The sequence below is a fragment of the Eriocheir sinensis genome, chromosome 36, assembly GCF_024679095.1.
Source record: "Eriocheir sinensis breed Jianghai 21 chromosome 36, ASM2467909v1, whole genome shotgun sequence".
Lineage (NCBI taxonomy): Eukaryota > Metazoa > Arthropoda > Malacostraca > Decapoda > Varunidae > Eriocheir > Eriocheir sinensis.
The window spans coordinates 8456216-8474307 of NC_066544.1; the positions used below are offsets into that span (position 1 = coordinate 8456216).

The 18092-nt window shown below is 42.3% G+C and overlaps 1 protein-coding gene across 1 annotated transcript in view; it reads right to left on the reverse strand.

Annotated features, from left to right (window-relative positions):
- Nucleotides 1-17833, reverse strand: part of LOC127007704 (solute carrier family 25 member 16-like) — a 34155-nt gene extending 16322 nt beyond the window's left edge. Inside the window, exon 1 of the mRNA XM_050878936.1 lies at nucleotides 17707-17833. Within this exon, the coding sequence (XP_050734893.1) occupies nucleotides 17707-17755 (49 nt within the window). The 5' untranslated portion in view covers nucleotides 17756-17833. The remainder of the gene's footprint in view (nucleotides 1-17706) is intronic.
- Between the last annotated feature and the right edge of the window lie 259 nt (nucleotides 17834-18092).

Here is an 18092-nt window from a genome sequence, read left to right on the forward strand (position 1 = left end):
TCCATCCTTTATAGCCCATCGAAGGTCAGTTTAGTGTCTTGTTCTGTACCTTTGTTCCCCTTTATTACAACTCACTCTCTCTCTCTCTCTCTCTCTCTCTCTCTCTCTCTCTCTCTCTCTCTCTCTCTCTCACACACACACACACCATGCGTACCTGACCCTGCAATATTTCAGTTCAGTAACCCAACAGTGGACGTGGAAAGTTAAACAAAAAAAGCAGTTGGTCGACTTTCCTTACGACGATTTTACTTATTTATTTATTTATGTATTTATAGAATGTTTATTTCCTATTTGATTTTTCTCTTTTCTTTTACTTTTTTCTGTGTGTGTGACAAGTGGAAGGAACAGATGATGGCTCGAAGTGTTCCTCTATATATGAAAACAGACTAGCAGCGTCGATAATTACGTCCTCTATATTAAGCAGAAGATATACAAAAATATGAAAAAAACTTGGCTGCTTGGCACGAATATGTTTCTGTTAGTCAGTGGGTGAAAGGTCTTGACGGCGTGACGAGGGAAACTTAACTTTTTTTTTGGGGGGGGGAGGTAGGGGGGTATTTATAAGAAAGAATGACGTTGCTGCACATTTAAAAGGAAAGGCACCAAGTTACCGTCACCATTGCTATTATTACTGGTATTATACTTGTTCTTTTTTTGTATTTATAAGAAAGAATGACGTTGCTTCACATTTAAAAGGAAAGGCACCAATTTACCATCACCATTGCTACTATTACTGGTATTATACTTGTTTTTTTGCACATATAAGAAAGAATGACGTTGCTTCACACTTAAAAGGATAGAAGCCACAAAGTTACCATCACCATTACTGTTACTACTATTATCATACTTGTTTTTTTTTATATATATAAGAAAGAATGAGGTCGCTTCACACTTAAAAGGAAATGCACCAAGTTACCATCAACATTGCCCTTATTACAATTATCATACTAACTTTTTTTTTTAGAGAGAGAGAGAGAATGACGTTGTCTCACACTGAAAGGAAATCCGCCACCGAGTTATCACCACCATCGTTGTTATTATTATCATTATTATCATTATCACTATCATCGTCACCATCTTACAAAACTATAAAAAAAAGTCACCAGGTTATCACAACCATCACCGTCATCATCATCATCATTATTATCATCACCATCACCACCACAAAACAAAACAAAAAAAAACCACCAAGTTACCATCACCAACACTATCATTCCTATCACCATCACCACCACCTTACAAAACTATATAAAAAACCCACCAAGTTACCATCACCAACACTATCATTCCTATCACCATCACCACCACCTTACAACACTATAAAAAAGGCCACCAAGTTACCATCATCAACACTATCATTCCTATCACCATCACCACCTCCTTACAAAACTATAAAAAAGGCCACCAACTTACCATCACCAACACTATCATTCCTATCACCATCATCACCACCTTACAAAACTATAAAAAAAAAAACAAGTTACCATCACCAACACTATCATTCCTATCACCATCACCACCTCCTTACAAAACAAAAACAAAAAAAACACCAAGTTACCATCACCAACACTATCATCACTACTATCACCATCACCACCTTATAAAACTATAAAAAAAAAGTCATCAATTTATCACCACCTTCACTGTCATCATCATCATTATTATCATCACCATCACCTTACAAAACTATAAAAAAAACACCAAGTTACCATCACTAACACTATCATCACTACTATCACCATCACCACCATCATACAAAACTATAAAAAAAAAACCACGTTACCAACACCATCATTACTACTCTCACCATCACTATCACCACCGCCTTACCAAACAGACGGACACACGGATACACGGACACGGCCAGCTTTCACCACGGGGCGGGGGAAGGGCACTGTAACGCAAACACGGACACGTTTCCTCTTTTTTTTTTTTTTTATTCCCCTGAAGCAGAGAGAGAGAGTGGGCGAGGGAGGGAAAGACGCGGCCAGACGAGTTTCTCCAGAGTGGGAAAGGAATGGGGGGCAGTTGGAGGTAGTGGCGCCCTGACCAAGCTGATAAGGGGCAAATTTTCCGTGGATCTTCAGTCAAGCCACGATTTCCGCTAGCGTGGTTCTCATTTGTTTCTCGTTATTGATGCTGCTGATGATGGTGAGTAATACCGTCGTCCTTCGGTGAAATCTACCGTAGCTTTGGAAGATCGTGGACACGTCAGAAAACCACGGAAATATAGAACCACGCCAGCGGAAATCGTGGTTTGACTGAAGATCCACGGAAAATTTGCCCAGTGTAATAGCCCCTTAAGAGGCAACCAATCTACCGAGCAACCAACCACATAACCAAACAATCAACTGAAGAGACTCAACGTACCGAGCAAGCAAGCAACCAAACAACCTGACCAACGAACCTATTAATCGACTAACCACTCACCCAAAGGAATCAACCAAGCATCCAATCACCCACTCAACTCAAACCAACTCATCAACCAACCAATTTCACACTAAACCACCCAACCAAGCGAAAGGAAGGCAATCAACTTATCAACCAACCAATCAACTCATCTATCAATTAACCACCTATATACCTAACCAACCAATCAAGCAATTCCTCAACCAAACAACCGAATTCACCAACTACACGAGAAAGCAAAGGAGGCAATTTACTCTCTCTCTCTCTCTCTCTCTCTCTCTCTCTCTCTCTCTCTCTCTCTCTCTCTCTCTCTCTCTCTCTCTCTCTCTCTCTCTCTCTCCTTGTACCCTCCATTCGTCCGTCATCAGTAAAGAAACTCCATCGTCATCCTCCCTGGAACACCCTCACCCCCCACCCCTACCCCTCCATCACCCCTTCACCCCCCCCCCTTCACCCCAACGTCAAGGTGCCCCTCCTGACCTTGGTGTGTCTGCCTACTTTCTTCTTTCTCCAGGCATCCTTTCTCCTGCCTGAACCCTTGCCTTCCAGCTCCTACCCCGCCCCATCCCATCCTTCATCTCTCTTCCTCTCCCTCTCTCTCCCCGGCCACTCCATCGTCCGCCTTCCACGAATCAAGAACTTTTTTAGGAGTCTGCAAGAGGGCGGGAATGTGAAGGGAATGTGAGGAGAAAGTAAAGGTAATGAGACGGAAAAGGACGAGGAGAAGTACACGAAGGAAAGGAAAAGGAGATAAGACAGAAAAGGAGGAAAGGAAAGGGAGATGAGGTGGAATAGAAACCGTACGAGTGAAAGAAGCAAGCAAGGGAAGGAGAGTAAGGGAGAGTCGTAGAAAAGATGAATGGAATGAAAGCCAAGTGCGAGAAGGAACGGGTGAGGAGGAAAGAGAAGAGTGAAGAGGTGGAAAAGAAGACGGAGGAGAGGAAAAGGCAAGTTACGGAAGGAGAGAGAAGGAGAGGCGAAGAGACGAAGAAAGGATGAATGGAATGAAAGGCAAATAAGAGAAGGAATTAAAGGGTGATAAGGCGGGTGAGGAGGAAAGAGAAGGGTGAAGAGGTGGAAAAGAAGACGTAGGAGTGGAAAAAGGCAAGTTACGGAAGGAGAGAGAAGGAGAGGCGAAGAGACGAAGAAAGGATGAATGGAATGAAAACCAAATGAAAGAGATAATAGGGCAAAAAATAATGGAAGGGACGGAGGCAGGCAGGCAGGCAGGGAGAAATAAATACCTGGAAAACTAAGGAAGGGAAGGAGATGGAAAAAGGTAAGGACGAAGGTTAGAAGAAATGAATGAAGTGAAAGCCAAGGCCAGGGAAGGGAAGGAAAGACATAAAAAAAAAGGTACGATGACGAGATAAGCCACGCATAACATTACACAAAACATTCACGTATGGCTCTCGCTCCCTACACACACACACACACACACACACACTTTTGGACTACCTGACTCCTTTCATTCTTCCCTCCCTCCCTCCTTTCCTCACAAATTTCCTTCTCCCCTCCCTACCTTCTCTTTAATTTGTTTTACTCAGCACTCATATCAAACATATTTCCAGGGTAATTTCGTCAAATTTGTTAGCTTGTATATGAACGCTTCCCTCTACATATGTATAAATAAATCTTTGGTATATTCCATAGTGCAATACAGTGTTCTTGTTCCCACTTCAATCAAACTGTACTCTCTGTTATGATTAATTTGTTTTCCTCAGCACTCATACTTAACATATTTCCAGCATAGTTTCCTCAAATTTGTAAGCTTGTATATGAACGCCTCCCTCTACATATGTATAAATAAATCTTTGGTATATTACTCTTTCCTCACAGGCTCCCTCTCTTTTTTTTCTCTCTTCTCTAAATGAAATCGTGTGTGCAAAATGTATACAAAGATAAAACACGAGACATTACAACCTTGATTAATGCCCGTAAATATATGAATAGTTGATAAAAAATATAATACGAATAGAAGAGAATATAAAGGAAAAACCACGTATGAGTCTCATTCTCTCTCTTCTCTAAATGAATTCGTGTGTGCAAAATGTATACAAAGATAAAACACGAGACATTACAACCTTGATTAATTCCCATAAATATATAAATAGTTGATAAAAAAATAAGATACTAATAGAAGAGAATAAAAAGGAAAAACCACGTATGAGTCTCTCTCTTCTCTAAATGAATTCGTGTGTGCAAAATGTATACAAAGATAAAACACGAGACATTACAACCTTGATTAATGCCCGTAAATATATAAATAGTTGACAGAAAATAAAATACCAATTAATGAGAATAAAAAGAAAAGAACACGTATGACTCTCTAACAGCCGTGTGGTGAGCTGGCGAACCGCACCGCGCTGATAAGACAAAACAGCACGACTTACCACATTGTATTAATAGACAAGAGGAAATGCTTCTTTTTTTTTTAACCGTCCCGTGACTCTTATCATTCTTATCAACGCGATCAATGACAACTTATTCACAGTGGATCTTTGTTCTTTTTAGTAATTTTGTTTGTTTGTTTGACGGGAATTTTTTTAGCTTTGTTTTTTTCTTCCCTTGAGTCGTCTCCTTCACTGTAAAAAATAAGTACCAGACTATACGTGTAAAATTATAGCTTGAATCGAGGAGCTGTGCGTGACCTTCCTTGCGTCTCATTATAAAATATAGTGAATGAACGACAGCTGACCAATGGGTAAAGTTAGGATTAGTAAAAGGAAGTGGAGGAGAACACGGGGATAAAGAGGTGAGTTCCAAAGCCCAGCACAGCGGATTTGTAAGCTCCCGGACTAAATACCAAAGACTATGAAAGCTCCCTCGATGGTGTTTGTTCACATAGAAGCTAGGAAATTTGTGGAAACTATACAGGAAATATTTTTGGTATCTGGTGATGAGTAAAGCCTGAACATTATGAAGAGTACAGTTTGTTGAGTGCTTACAACAACACTACTGCACTGTGGAACTTGACTGTGAGGTGATTATAATATGGGCCAGTTTTATAGTCCAGTACAGCAAATTTGTAAGCTCCCCAACCAAACACAAAATAAGACGAAAATTCCTTGTACGAAAGCTCTAGTGTTTGGCGTTGATACAAAAAGGAGGAAATTATAGGAAACCACACAGGAAATCTCTTTAGCATCTGGCATTGAGTAGAAATAACGAATCATTGAGGAGAATATAGTTTGGTTTGCGCGCTTACAAGGACTCGGTGTTGGACTGTCGAACTGGGCCATATTCCCAACTACTTTCTCGAATACTTCTTCAGGGAAAACAATATAGTATTCCCCTAATAAAGAAGCCTGAACGCATGCCATCACCATTTTCTTTCCTCCTTTCCCGACTTCCCATCCTTTTCTTTCCTCATTTTCCATTCGCATTGCCTCATTGCACCCGTCTGTCTGCTCCTACTTAACGCATACCATCACCCTTTTATTTCCTCCTTTCCCGACTTCCCATCCTTTTCTTTCCTCATTTTCCATTCATTTTGCCTCATTGCACCCGTCTTTCTGCTCCTACTTCCCTTTATATCATCCCCGACTGTCCCAACGCTCTTAGTGATTACCAAACAGAACACGTCAAGGAGGGTTGCATAACTGAATGACATTACTGTTCAACAAGGTCAGGAGTGATACGAGACGATTGAATACGTTGCCGGGGCTAAAGAGCAGGACTGTGATACAAGGATTCAGTGTTACGATGATTCACTGTTACGATGATTCATTTACGAGGACTCAATGTTACAAGGATTCAGTGTTATGAGATTTCAGTGTTACAGGGATTCAGTGTTACGAGAATTCAGTGTTACGGGGATTCAGTGTTACGACGATTAAGTGTTACGAGAATTCAGTGTTACGAGGATTCATTGTTACGACGATTAAGTGTTACGAGAATTCAGTGTTACAGGGATTCAGTGTTGCGACGATTAACTGTTACGAGGATTCAGTGTTACGACGATTCAGTGTTACGACGATTAACTGTTACGAGGATTCAGTGTTACGAAGCTTCAGTGTTACGAAACAGAATGCGTTGCCGGGGTCTTAATGTTCACCAGGGAACGTGTGCCAGGAACCAATACTATGTCGCTCAGTAACGTGGATCAGTAACACCAGTAAATATCACGCTTGAGCCGGTTACGAAACAATGTTATGAGATTGAATGCCTTGCGGAGGGTCAAATGAACAGTAAAATCATGATGAGACTATAATGTGCCGCTTAATAATACAAGTAATATTAGACACGTATACAACATTACACGAGGTCTTTTGGCGTTTTCCTCTATTCCATAACACGCGCAGCACAATTTATTTCTCATTCTGTCTCGCTCTCTCTTCTTTAATTAATTCTTCTTTACTAAATCTGGATACTTCTCCTCCCGAAATTGACCCCTCTTTCGGCCACCTCTTTGGATTCTTTTTAGGAGCAGCGAGTAGCGGGCTTTTTTTTTATTATTGTTTCCTTTTTTTGTGCCTTCGAGCTGTCTCCTTTGTTGTAAAAAAACAAAAAAAACATACACCAAGCTCCGATAAGGCCGTAGGATGAAAGAAGCACAAATACAAATAGCATTACAAATTTTAAATGCGATACTGAGGGTCAAACGTTAGGTAAGGACATGAGGAAGGAAATACGTGACCTTTAATAGATGTTACTGTGTGCCAAGAATATATGATAGGGAGGTATGGATGATAATGAGGTTCAAACATTAGGTAAGAGCACGAGGAATCAATGATAGGTGTTTAATTAATAGATATAGGCATTACGAAATAGTTTAAGAATGAAGGAGCGAGTGTTGCTGAGAGGGTCCAAACGGATGGTAAGAGAATGAAGAGTGGATATCATGTTGGTTAGGAGGAAGACTATACAACATTCTAGGTGATACTAAGTCTTATACATATATCCAAGTATGTATGTATGAATGAATGAATGTATGTATGACTGTATGTATGTAGTGCACGTATGTATTACCCATAGTTAAACATGCACCGGGGACAGAGAGGTACGATAATTGGGGTGCCATCTGAGTAGTAAACTTATAGTAATGTAACAAAATAAATAATAACGTGTTTTTTTCTCTCATTCAGTGTAGGTAGAATATCTTTTTAGCTATACACACACAGCTAGGCCATTTCGAGGTGTCACGTGTATGGTAATGTAACAAAATAAATAATTACGTGTTTTCTAATGAGTCAGTGTAAGTGGTATATTTTTTTTAACTATACACACACAGCTAGGCCATTTCGAGGCGTCGTGTATGGTAATGTAACAAAATAAATAATTACGTGTTTTCTAATGAGTCAGTGTAAGTGGTATCTTTTTTAACTATACACACACAGATAGGCTATTTCGAGGCGTCATGTGTATGGTAATCTAACAAAATAAATAATTACGTGTTTTCTAATGAATCAGTATAAGTGGTATCGTTTTTTTTAACTTTACACACACAGATAGGCTATTTCGAGGCGTCATGAGTATGGTAATCTAACAAAATAAATAATAACGTGTTTTCTAATGAGTCAGTATAAGTGGTATCGTTTTTTTTAACTATACACACACAGATAGGCTATTTCGAGGCGTCATGTGTATGGTAGTGTAACAAAACAAATAATAACGTGTTTTCTTCTAAATAATTCACTCTACGCAGCATCTTTTTAATTACACTTTACACACATCAACGGAGAGGCCATTTGGGGGTGTCTAGTGTATGATGATGCAAAATAAAATCAATAATAACGTGTAAATAATAGGTAATTCGTATAGTGTAAGCAGTGTATCTTTTTTTTTCTTCTTTCATTATTCCTTACACGCAGAGAGGCCATTTGGGGGTGTCTAGTGTACCTATGCTAAAAAAAAAAAAAAAATAATAACGTAAATAGGTAGTTCGTAGTATATAGTAAGGTATATATTTTTTTTTTTCTTTCATTATTCCTTACGTGTTATGCCGAGTCAAGTGAGAGTTTTATCCGTCCTGAGTGTCCTTCAGGTGCCAGTCTCAGCTTAGCCGCCACTCAGGAGCCCCAAGCCCACCTGCGCATGAGGGAAGGGCGGGGGTGAAGGAGGGGGAGGCTGCCGCGGCGGGCCTCACACACACCACTTATTAGGGAAGTCCAACAGGGAAGGCTGCGTCAGGCTGCCCGCCATAACCACCCCCCTCCTCCTCCTCCTCCTTCCATTTATTTGATTCCTTCGCGGACCTTCCCAGCATACGAATTACTGACGTGCTCTTATGGGGGGGTCTCTTAATTAATTTCTATGCGCATGCCTATTATTATCTAACCAAGAAAAGTATGCAATCGCTTTCATCTCGAGACTTACATAGCTGAATAAAGCCCATATATATAGTGTGGTTTTCATAGGCCATTTTCAGTCTTATACTTATATAACTATAGCAAAGGAGGCACCTCAAGGGGAAAAAACGTTGCTATATTATAAACAAATCCATGATCTTATCTGATGTATGGGATTATTCGTGTTTATTTTCTTTTCTTTTCTTTGTTCTTTTTTCCTTTAGCTGTCTCCTTTATTCTAGTTATTGAAGTACTTATATAACTATAGTAAAGGAAGCACCTCAAGGGGAAAAAACGTTGCTATATTATAAACAAATCCATGATCTTATCTGATGTATGGGATTATTCGTGTGTATTTTCTTTGTTTTTTCATTTAGCAGTCTTCTTCATTCTAGTTACTGAAGTACGAACATATATAAGACTTTCCATGAGCCTCAATGAATAAACTATATGATGGTTTCCCAGTATAAGCTTGTACAGGAAGGTTTAAAGGTAAAGAATGCGGAGGTATGCGATAAGGTAAAAAGTGATTGGGTAGCCTACTCGAAGGTAAGACATGCTATGCGCTGACTAAACGCTGACGCTTCTTAGGTTGGTATTTTAAGACACTTTCGCTTCTCACATCAGCTATTTCTAAAGGCCAAAGAGGGGGTCAGTCGGGTTCCAATGAGTGTTTCTTTAGGTTCAGGGTACAGAAGAAGGGTCACACTACCACCAGGGTCATAAAACTACTCCTGGAAATGCCCACAACTCCTACGAAAGTCTTGTCAAATATGTGTTTTTGGTCAGCGAAATGTCTGATAATACGATCCTTTGTGTTTAGATCTTTCTCATGATGACAGTTTTTTTTTTTTCCTTCCTGTCCTTTCTTTCCTTCACGCTTCCAATCCTTCGTTCTTTCCATCTTCGTATATCCCCGTTTTTCATTCTTCATCTCTCTCCTTTCGTCCACTCTTCTATTCCTTTCTCCTTTCCTCTGTTTTCATTCATTCTTCTTTCCGTTTTCATTCTATCTTCAATTCCTTCTTTCTTTTCCTCTGTTTTCATTCATTCTTGTTTATCTTTTCATTGTCTTTTTATTCCATCTTCCATTCTCTCTCTCTCTCTCTCTCTCTCTCTCTCTCTCTCTCTCTCTCTCTCTCTCTCTCTCTCTCTCTCTCTGACAGTGTGGACGTGGCTGGGTTTCGAACCGGCCACAGACTCCAATAACACGTACGAAGGTGTAAAGATATGACACCACTGATTTCCTACCTTCAGTTCAGCCTCCAGCGTGTGTGTGTGTGTGTGTGTGTGTGTGTGTGTGTGTGTGTGTGTGTGTGTTGAGAGAGAAAGGAAGAAAAAATGAAAAGAAAGAAGTGAAAAGTAGGGAAAGAAAGAAAGAAAGGTGTGTGTGTGTGTGTGGAGAAAGAAAGGAAGAAAGGAAAAGAGGTGAAAAGAAAGAAAAGAAAGAAAGAAAAAGAAAGTAAAAAAGACTATTCAACAAACAAAAGAAAGAGATAAATAGCAACACATGAAAAGAAAGAAAGAAAAAAAAGGGACAGGAAAAGAAAAAGAAAGAAAGGGAGAAGCGGTATGGAACAAAGCGAAAAAAAAAAAGAGAAAAAAGCAAGACACGAAAAACAACACCAAAACAGACAGGTAAACAAACACAAGTCACCTGTATGGAGAGTCTGAACACACAAACAACAGAGACAAGGGATGAAGGAGAATGAAGGACACACACACACACACACACACACACACACACACACACACACGAAAAAAAAAAAAAACTACAAACAGACACTAAATAAACAGACATAAGCCACCCACCATATAGACACAAAACAAACACAGAGATCGGAGGCTTGAATGTCTATGTCTGCCTGAAAACTATATCTATGTGACTGACGATTGTATGAAAAGAGCCAGACATCACTCCCGAAATTGACCTCTCTTTTTGGCCACTCCTTTGACCCATATTCAGGAGCAGTAAGTAGCGGGCTTTTTTTTCAATATTTTTCTTTACGCCCTTGAACTGTCTCCTTTGCTGTAAAAAAAAAAAAAAAAAAGGCCCATATTGTTATACGTACCTAACCTAACCTAACCTATCGGTCCCCTATTACGTCGATTATCTAAGAACACAGAGAAGATTAACCGGATTTCCATGGTTAATTTTACCGTTGAAGGTGCAGAGGGCGTGTAAAACCATCACTAGGATCACAAAACAATCCATTAAAACCCCAACAACATCTACGGGAGGCTTTTCTAACATTATCGATTCCCCATTACGCCTGTGTTATAAGGCCACAGAGAAGATCAATCGTGTTTCCAAGAGTAATTTTACCGTTCAAGGTGCAAAGGGCGTGTAAAACTATCACTATGATCACAAAACAGTCCAATAAAACCCAGCAACTTTTCTAACAGTATCGATTCCCCATTACGCCTATTTTATAAGACCATAGAGAAGATCAATCGTGTTTCCAAGAGTAATTTTACCGTTCAAGGTGCAGAGGGCGTGTAAAACTATCACTAGGGTCACAAAACAGTCCAATAAAACCCAGCAACTTTTCTAACAGTATCGATTCCCCATTACGTTTATTTTATAAGGCCAGTATCGATTCCCCATTACGCCTATTTTATAAGGCCACAGAGAAGATCAATCGTGTTTCCAAGAGTAATTTTACCGTTCAAGGTGCAGAGGGCGTGTAAAACTATCACTAGGATCACAAAACAATCCAATAAAACCCCAACAACATCTACGGGAGGCTTTAAACATACAGCTAAGTCCAAAGAAATGCATGGTTGAGGGCGTTCTTGAGAGTATATGGTGGAGGGTGTAAAATTATCACTAGGATCACAAAACAGTCCCTTAAAACCCCAACAACAGCTACGGGAGGCTTTAAACAGACGGCCCTAAGTCCAAAGAGATGCATGGTTGAGGGCGTTTTTGAGAGTATAATTGGTGGAGGGAAAGGGGATGGCGGGTTGTGGGGGAGGAGGTCCATAAGGGAACGGTCTCTTGTGGTAAGGACCGAGCCGTCAAGATTGTGTGTTCCCCGTTGTATAAGAAGAGGCCAGAACGAGAAGCCGAGACGAGAGTGTTAGTTCATGTTTGGTTCAGGGCATGCCAGGGGTACGCTACCGGATTGAATTATGGAACAGATACGATTACTGTGCTTTGTTTGTTTGTGTTATTTGCTTTTCCGTGGTAAGAATCATAAGGAAAACATTGAGGAACAGAGCTGCAGACCAGAGTGTAAGTAATAACTAAAAATTAAATGGTGTTTTTTCGCGGTAAGAATCACACACACAAAAAAAATCAGGGAACCAAGCTGTGGACCAGAATGTAGGTGAATGTTGTTTTTTCCCGTAAGAATCATGAAAAAAACATCGAGGAACCGAATGCAGATGAATGTTTTTGTTTTATCGCGGTAAGAATCGTAAAATCATCGAGGAACAAAGCAACAGACCAGAATATAAGTGTACGTTGCTTTCTTTTCGCGATAAAATAAAATAAAAAGCAACCGACTACAGACCAGAGTGAGAGTGAATGTTAGGTTACAAAGACAGGTTAAAGTGATAGCGTCTTGAGTCTAATACAGCAACGATTGGACTTTAAACGAAGAGATAAGCACGAGAAGCCGACCAGCTCATTCGGGGAGGGTACTGACTGGCGATACCGAGTTCAGAGCGTGATTAGACCATGGTGATTTTTTTTTTTTCTACAGCTAAGGAGACAGTTCAAGGGCGTAAAGAAAAATATTAAAAAAAAAAGCCCGCTAAAAATTACACACACACATCTGACGTTGTAGGTTCAAATCCACCACCAATGTCTTCTACACTACCGTCCGTTAACACTAGACTGAATAATCAACTTCCCCTTACCTCATTATATATAAGACACGCCTCGGGTCAATTAACAAATGAGCATCACCCAGACTCTCACTCAAGGGATTAGTGACCGTTTATATGGAAAAACACATGTGGGCGATGTAATTAAACATCATTAGACTCATCAACCTAAACATACAGCCCTCGGTCCTTACCACAAGAGACCGTTCCCTTCTGGACCTCCTCCCCCGCTAGCCGCCATCCCCTTTCCCTTCACCATATACTGTCAAGAACACCCTCAACCATGCACCTCCTCTTTGGGCTTAGGGCTGTATGTTTAAAGCTGGCTTACCCATCAATTAGCTACCTAGAGGATGCAACTAACTCGATTCCTCACTCTGCCCCATGGGATTAGTGCTCGATTCTGGGGGTGAAAACATATGATCAGCACCTGGTAGAAGAACGTAATTAACCTGACTTATCACGTTCATCTAAAGAAGCTAAAACCCAAGCCTAGAGGATCCAATTCGTCCCTCCCTTGAACCCGCGAAGAGCCTCCAGCCTTCACGCTAACATACCCCCTCAGCAGTCTTTGGGCGGTATTGTCAGACACTTCCACGCCTCACACCAATTATTCTCAGAGACCGAATAGGAGATCACTCGGGTTCTAATGCATCTTTTTTAGGTTCACGGTACAGAGGAATGGTCAAACTACCACCAGGGGTCATAAAAGTACTACTGGAAATGCCCACCACTCCTATGAAAGCCTTGTCAAATATGCGTGCTTGGGAGTGGAAATGTTTAAGAATATGACCCAAAGTTTGTCCCCACCATATCAAATCCCTTCACCCACACCTCCCTTCCACGGCCTCTTCAGGGGAGTCCGCCGTGTCCCGAGGTGGCCCGCCAAGGTATGCCCAGGATCAAAGGGTATGCCCGTCGGAAAGGTTGTGATGCAGGAGGCGGTGCACGAAGCGGCTTGGACAGGTAAAGGCGAGCCAGAGGATCTGATAACACAACTTACGGTCGAGTTATGAATATTCACACGGCATGAGTTTTCGCGTCAGTGACTTATTATATGTATGCTTTAACTTCAGTGTGTGCGTATATATATTAATGAAAATAATGCACGAACAAAATTAGATAGGGAGGTTGATATATAGATAGATACAGAGAGAGAGAGAGAGAGAGAGAGAGAGAGAGAGAGAGAGAGAGAGAGAGAGAGAGAGAGAGAGAGAGAGAGAGAGAGAGAGAGAGAGAGAGAGAGAGAGAGAGGTTAATACACTTGCAAGGTTAAAATATTGCCAGCAACACACTCCCCATCACTCAACATGTAGCAACACACATCCGCGTCCGAGCAAGGTGAGTCAGTGTCCCGGAAGGTGAGCGGCGTGAGGCAAACAACAGGTAGACAGGCCAAGGAAGCGGACCTGACAATGCAAAAAAGAAAGTGTAGCGGACAGGTGTGTATCGGGTTTAGCTTGAGTACGCGTGTGAACGAAGTGAAAATATGCAGGTAAGGGGACCATGAATGAGCCAAATCAACGCCTGTCAGGTTAAATATGGAACAGGCTTGCAGGTAGCGGCTGTGTTTAATTTAGGCGTGTGCTATAAATGATAGAGCCAGAGGGAAGGGGGAAATGGAGGAGGAGGCTAAGGGAGGTTCTTTACACCATTATTAGGGGCAACATGAGAGTAGGACATGAAGGAGTTGAGGGGAGGAGTTAAAGGGCTGCTTCCCGCCACTATTGAGAGCAGAATGCAAGTCAGAACGCGTGGGCAAGACCTTTAAGTCAGTGTGTTTAAATTGAACATCTCTGCTCCCGGTCCATGATAAGTTGATAAGTTGAAAAGAATGTCGACACTAGCTAAATAAAAATCACTGCCTGGACACAATATTCTGACAAGGCTGTTGAAAGCGTATGATATAATCTCCACATAAAATATTCACTATGTCCGGGTAAAATATTCACTTCTCATTTTCTCCTATAACAAAATAAATATAAATAAATGCAGAGTCAAGAACCTGTTTTCTTCCTCGTCTGGTGAATCTTGTTTACTTGTTATGATACTCCTCGCTCATGTTGCAGGATAAATAAACACACTTTCTGCCATCTCATATTTTCAAGGCTGCAATAATACGAAGTCCACACAACATCAGTACAGTGGCGTAGCTAAGAGGGGACTGGGGAGGGTCAGGGTTCCAGACAAAGTTAGCCCCCCTTGACATGTGATACTCAAGAAAGAAAAAATGCAATATAACTTGGTACATGATATATAAGCACTAACCCCTTTATCATTATGCACCAAACACGCCAGACGCCACAACACCAATATCACGTGTTTAGCTAAACGTTCAGTAACACAACACGACTTAACGGGTTCACGTAACACAGCCTCTTCGTAACACACCTGTCAGCACATGAGCGTGACGGGAGTGGGTGGGGAGGTGGAGACCGTGGAGGGCACAAGACGAGGGGGAGGAGGGGGGGAAAGAAGGGAGAGAGGGAGGGAGACACCTTTTTTCCCCGCGTTTCTTGTAATGCAGGAAATAACGCGTTTCTTCTAATGCAGGAAATAACTACACACACACACACACACACACACACACACACTGAAGGGAAGGAAACAAAAAAAAAAAAAATCTAGCACCACAAAAATATATGTTTATGTAGATTATGATCTCGAACTTTACATACCGGTACGTTCTTCCCCATATGCTACGAGGTGAACGAACAACAGAGAGAGAGAGAGAGAGAGAGAGAGAGTCCCGTTGCCAGCTATTTCTCCCCCTTCGCGTGTGTGTGTGTGTGTGCGTGTGTGTCATCCTCCTGTCACCCGTCCCCTCTGTCGTGTTCATCCCGCGCCACGCCGCTACACCGTTACTTCTACATAATGAACGCCTGCGCCATCATTTACTGGGATGCCGTTGTTTTCACACCTAACAATGATAGATGACTGTGGAAGTCTCAAAACCTGTATTTCAATAGGATACGGAAGCTTGGTGTGTGTGTGTGTGTGTGTGTGTGTTCTTACGTTCGATTACATAACAGCAGATTGGGTTCTCGTAGGACTGTCAAACTCGGGATGCCACGTCTTCTAATCCCATTTTTCCTTTTACATCTTTATACTCTTGGCACACACGACTTTATTTAATATGAAGTCTATTCTACTGATTGATTTACTGCGTTTGGGAAGCTGAAACGTTCTCTTCCTCACATACTTCTTTATTGCGTCTCACTCTTTTTTTAATCTTTAGTGTGTCCTATTGATGGTGATTCCTCCATACGGATACTCAATGTGTCGTGTGAGAAGGCGGGGGGAGCAGGACACGTGACAATGGGTTGAAGCTGGATATATTCAGATTCAACAAGGACACGCAAGAATGACACGCAATGAACAGGCTCGGTTGTCATATAGTGAATGCCAATACGATAGATACAATAGATACATTCAAGAAAAGGTTAAATAAGTTCATGGAGGTTAGGTGAGGTGAGGTTAGGTTAGGTTTACAGGAGCTGCCTTGAATAGACCTACCGGTTTCGTGCAGACCCGTTATTATGTCATGTTTACATTAGGTGGGCGGGAAGGAGGAGGGAAGAGAGAATGGCTGGGGAGGCGTTCATCTAACCACTAATAATACATCACACAGTCTAACCTTACACACATCACACGACCCTAGTACAGTACAGCAAAAGGTCACCCTCGAAGACATGGGTTAAGCATCACTACTCTAAAAAGGTGGACAAGGAGGAAGGAGCTAGGGAGGGCAGGAAAGCAGGGAGGCGTTCACCCACCATCACAAATACACCACACAGCCTAATCCTATACACAACACATGAACCTAGTGCATTAGAGGAAAAGGTCACCCTCGAGGTCATGAGTCAGGCATCACTAGACTAATTCCAAGGAGAGATTTTGTAAAGGGAAAGGAGGCGTCCATCTCCCACCACTAATACACCACACAGCCTATCCCTATACACAGCCCATGACCCTTGTGCATTAGAGGAAAAGGTCACCCTCGAGGTCATGAGTCAGGCATCGCAAGACTAATTCCAAGGAGAGGTTTCGTAAAGGGAAGGGAGGGCAGGAGGGCAGGGAGAGGGTCACCTACCTACCACCAATACCAAACACAACCTATCCCTATACACAGCCCATGACCATAGTACATTAGAGGAAAAGGTCACCCTCGAGGTCATGAGTCAGGCATCACTAAACTAATTCCAAGGAGAGGTTTCGTAAAGGGAAGGGAGGGCAGGAGGGTAGGGAGAGGGTCACCTATCACGAATACCCAACACAGCCTATCCCTATACACAGCCCATAACCCTTGTGCATTAGAGGAAAAGGTCACCCTCGAGGTCATGAGTCAGGCATCGCAAGACTAATTCCAAGGAGAGGTTTCGTAAAGGGAAGGGAGGGCAGGAGGGCAGGGAGAGGGTCACCTACCACCGATACCCAACACAACCTATCCCTATACACAGCCCATAACCCTTGTGCATTAGAGGAAAAGGTCACCCTCGAGGTCATGAGTCAGGCATCACTAAACTAATTCCAAGGAGAGGTTTCGTAAAGGGAAGGGAGGGCAGGAGGGCAGGGAGAGGGTCACCTACCACCGATACCCAACACAACCTATCCCTATACACAGCCCATAACCCTAGTGCATTAGAGGAAAAGGTCACCCTGGAGGTCATGAGTCAGGCATCGCATGACTAATTCCAAGGAGAGGTTTCGTAAAGGGAAGGGAGGGCAGGAGGGCAGGGAGAGGGTCACCTACCACCAATACCCAACACAACCTGACCCCATACACAGCCCATGACCCTAGTGCATTAGAGGAAAAGGTCACCCTCGAGGTCATGAGTCAGGCATCACTAAACTAATTCCAAGGAGAGGTTTCGTAAAGGGAAGGGAGGGCAGGAGGGCAGGGAGAGGGTCACCTACCTACCACCAATACCCCACACAACCTGACCCTAGTGCATTGGAGGAAAAGGTCACCCTCGAGGCCGTGGGTTAAGGATCACTAGACTAATTCCAAGAAGGCGTTTCGTAACCCAGCCTCCACTAGGCCCATCCACCGCTAGCCACCCCCTTCAAGGCACTGCCAGGCCCTAATACGCGTCCTTGTGGCACTCAGAGGGCTCCAAGCAGTGTTCCAGCAAGGGTTTCATAGAGTGAGTCGCCGAGGGTTGTTACTCACCGCCCGCCAGGAGGGATTTGAGGAAGAAGGACACTGATACTGAATCCATCCCAGCCGAGAGTGTTGTGACCACTGAGGGATCTTCTTTTTGTGACTCCCCTTCAGTCAGCGCCGCCCGGCCCGCAGCGTTGCCAGATTATCGTATCCACCATTATATTTACCGTTTTTAGACACTTAACTATAGCAAAACGACACTAATAATTAAACTTTGCAACGGTAACTATAAATAAATGTAGTTATTGGAGTGGAGGAGACACTGCTTGGGTCGGAAATCGGATAACATTAGAGGCTAAGTACGACAATCTGGTAACGCAGAGTCAGCCTCTCGTGCCACGCGGGGCTGCCAGCCGTATGCTATAATGGCGCCTTTGATGAACCCGCAACAT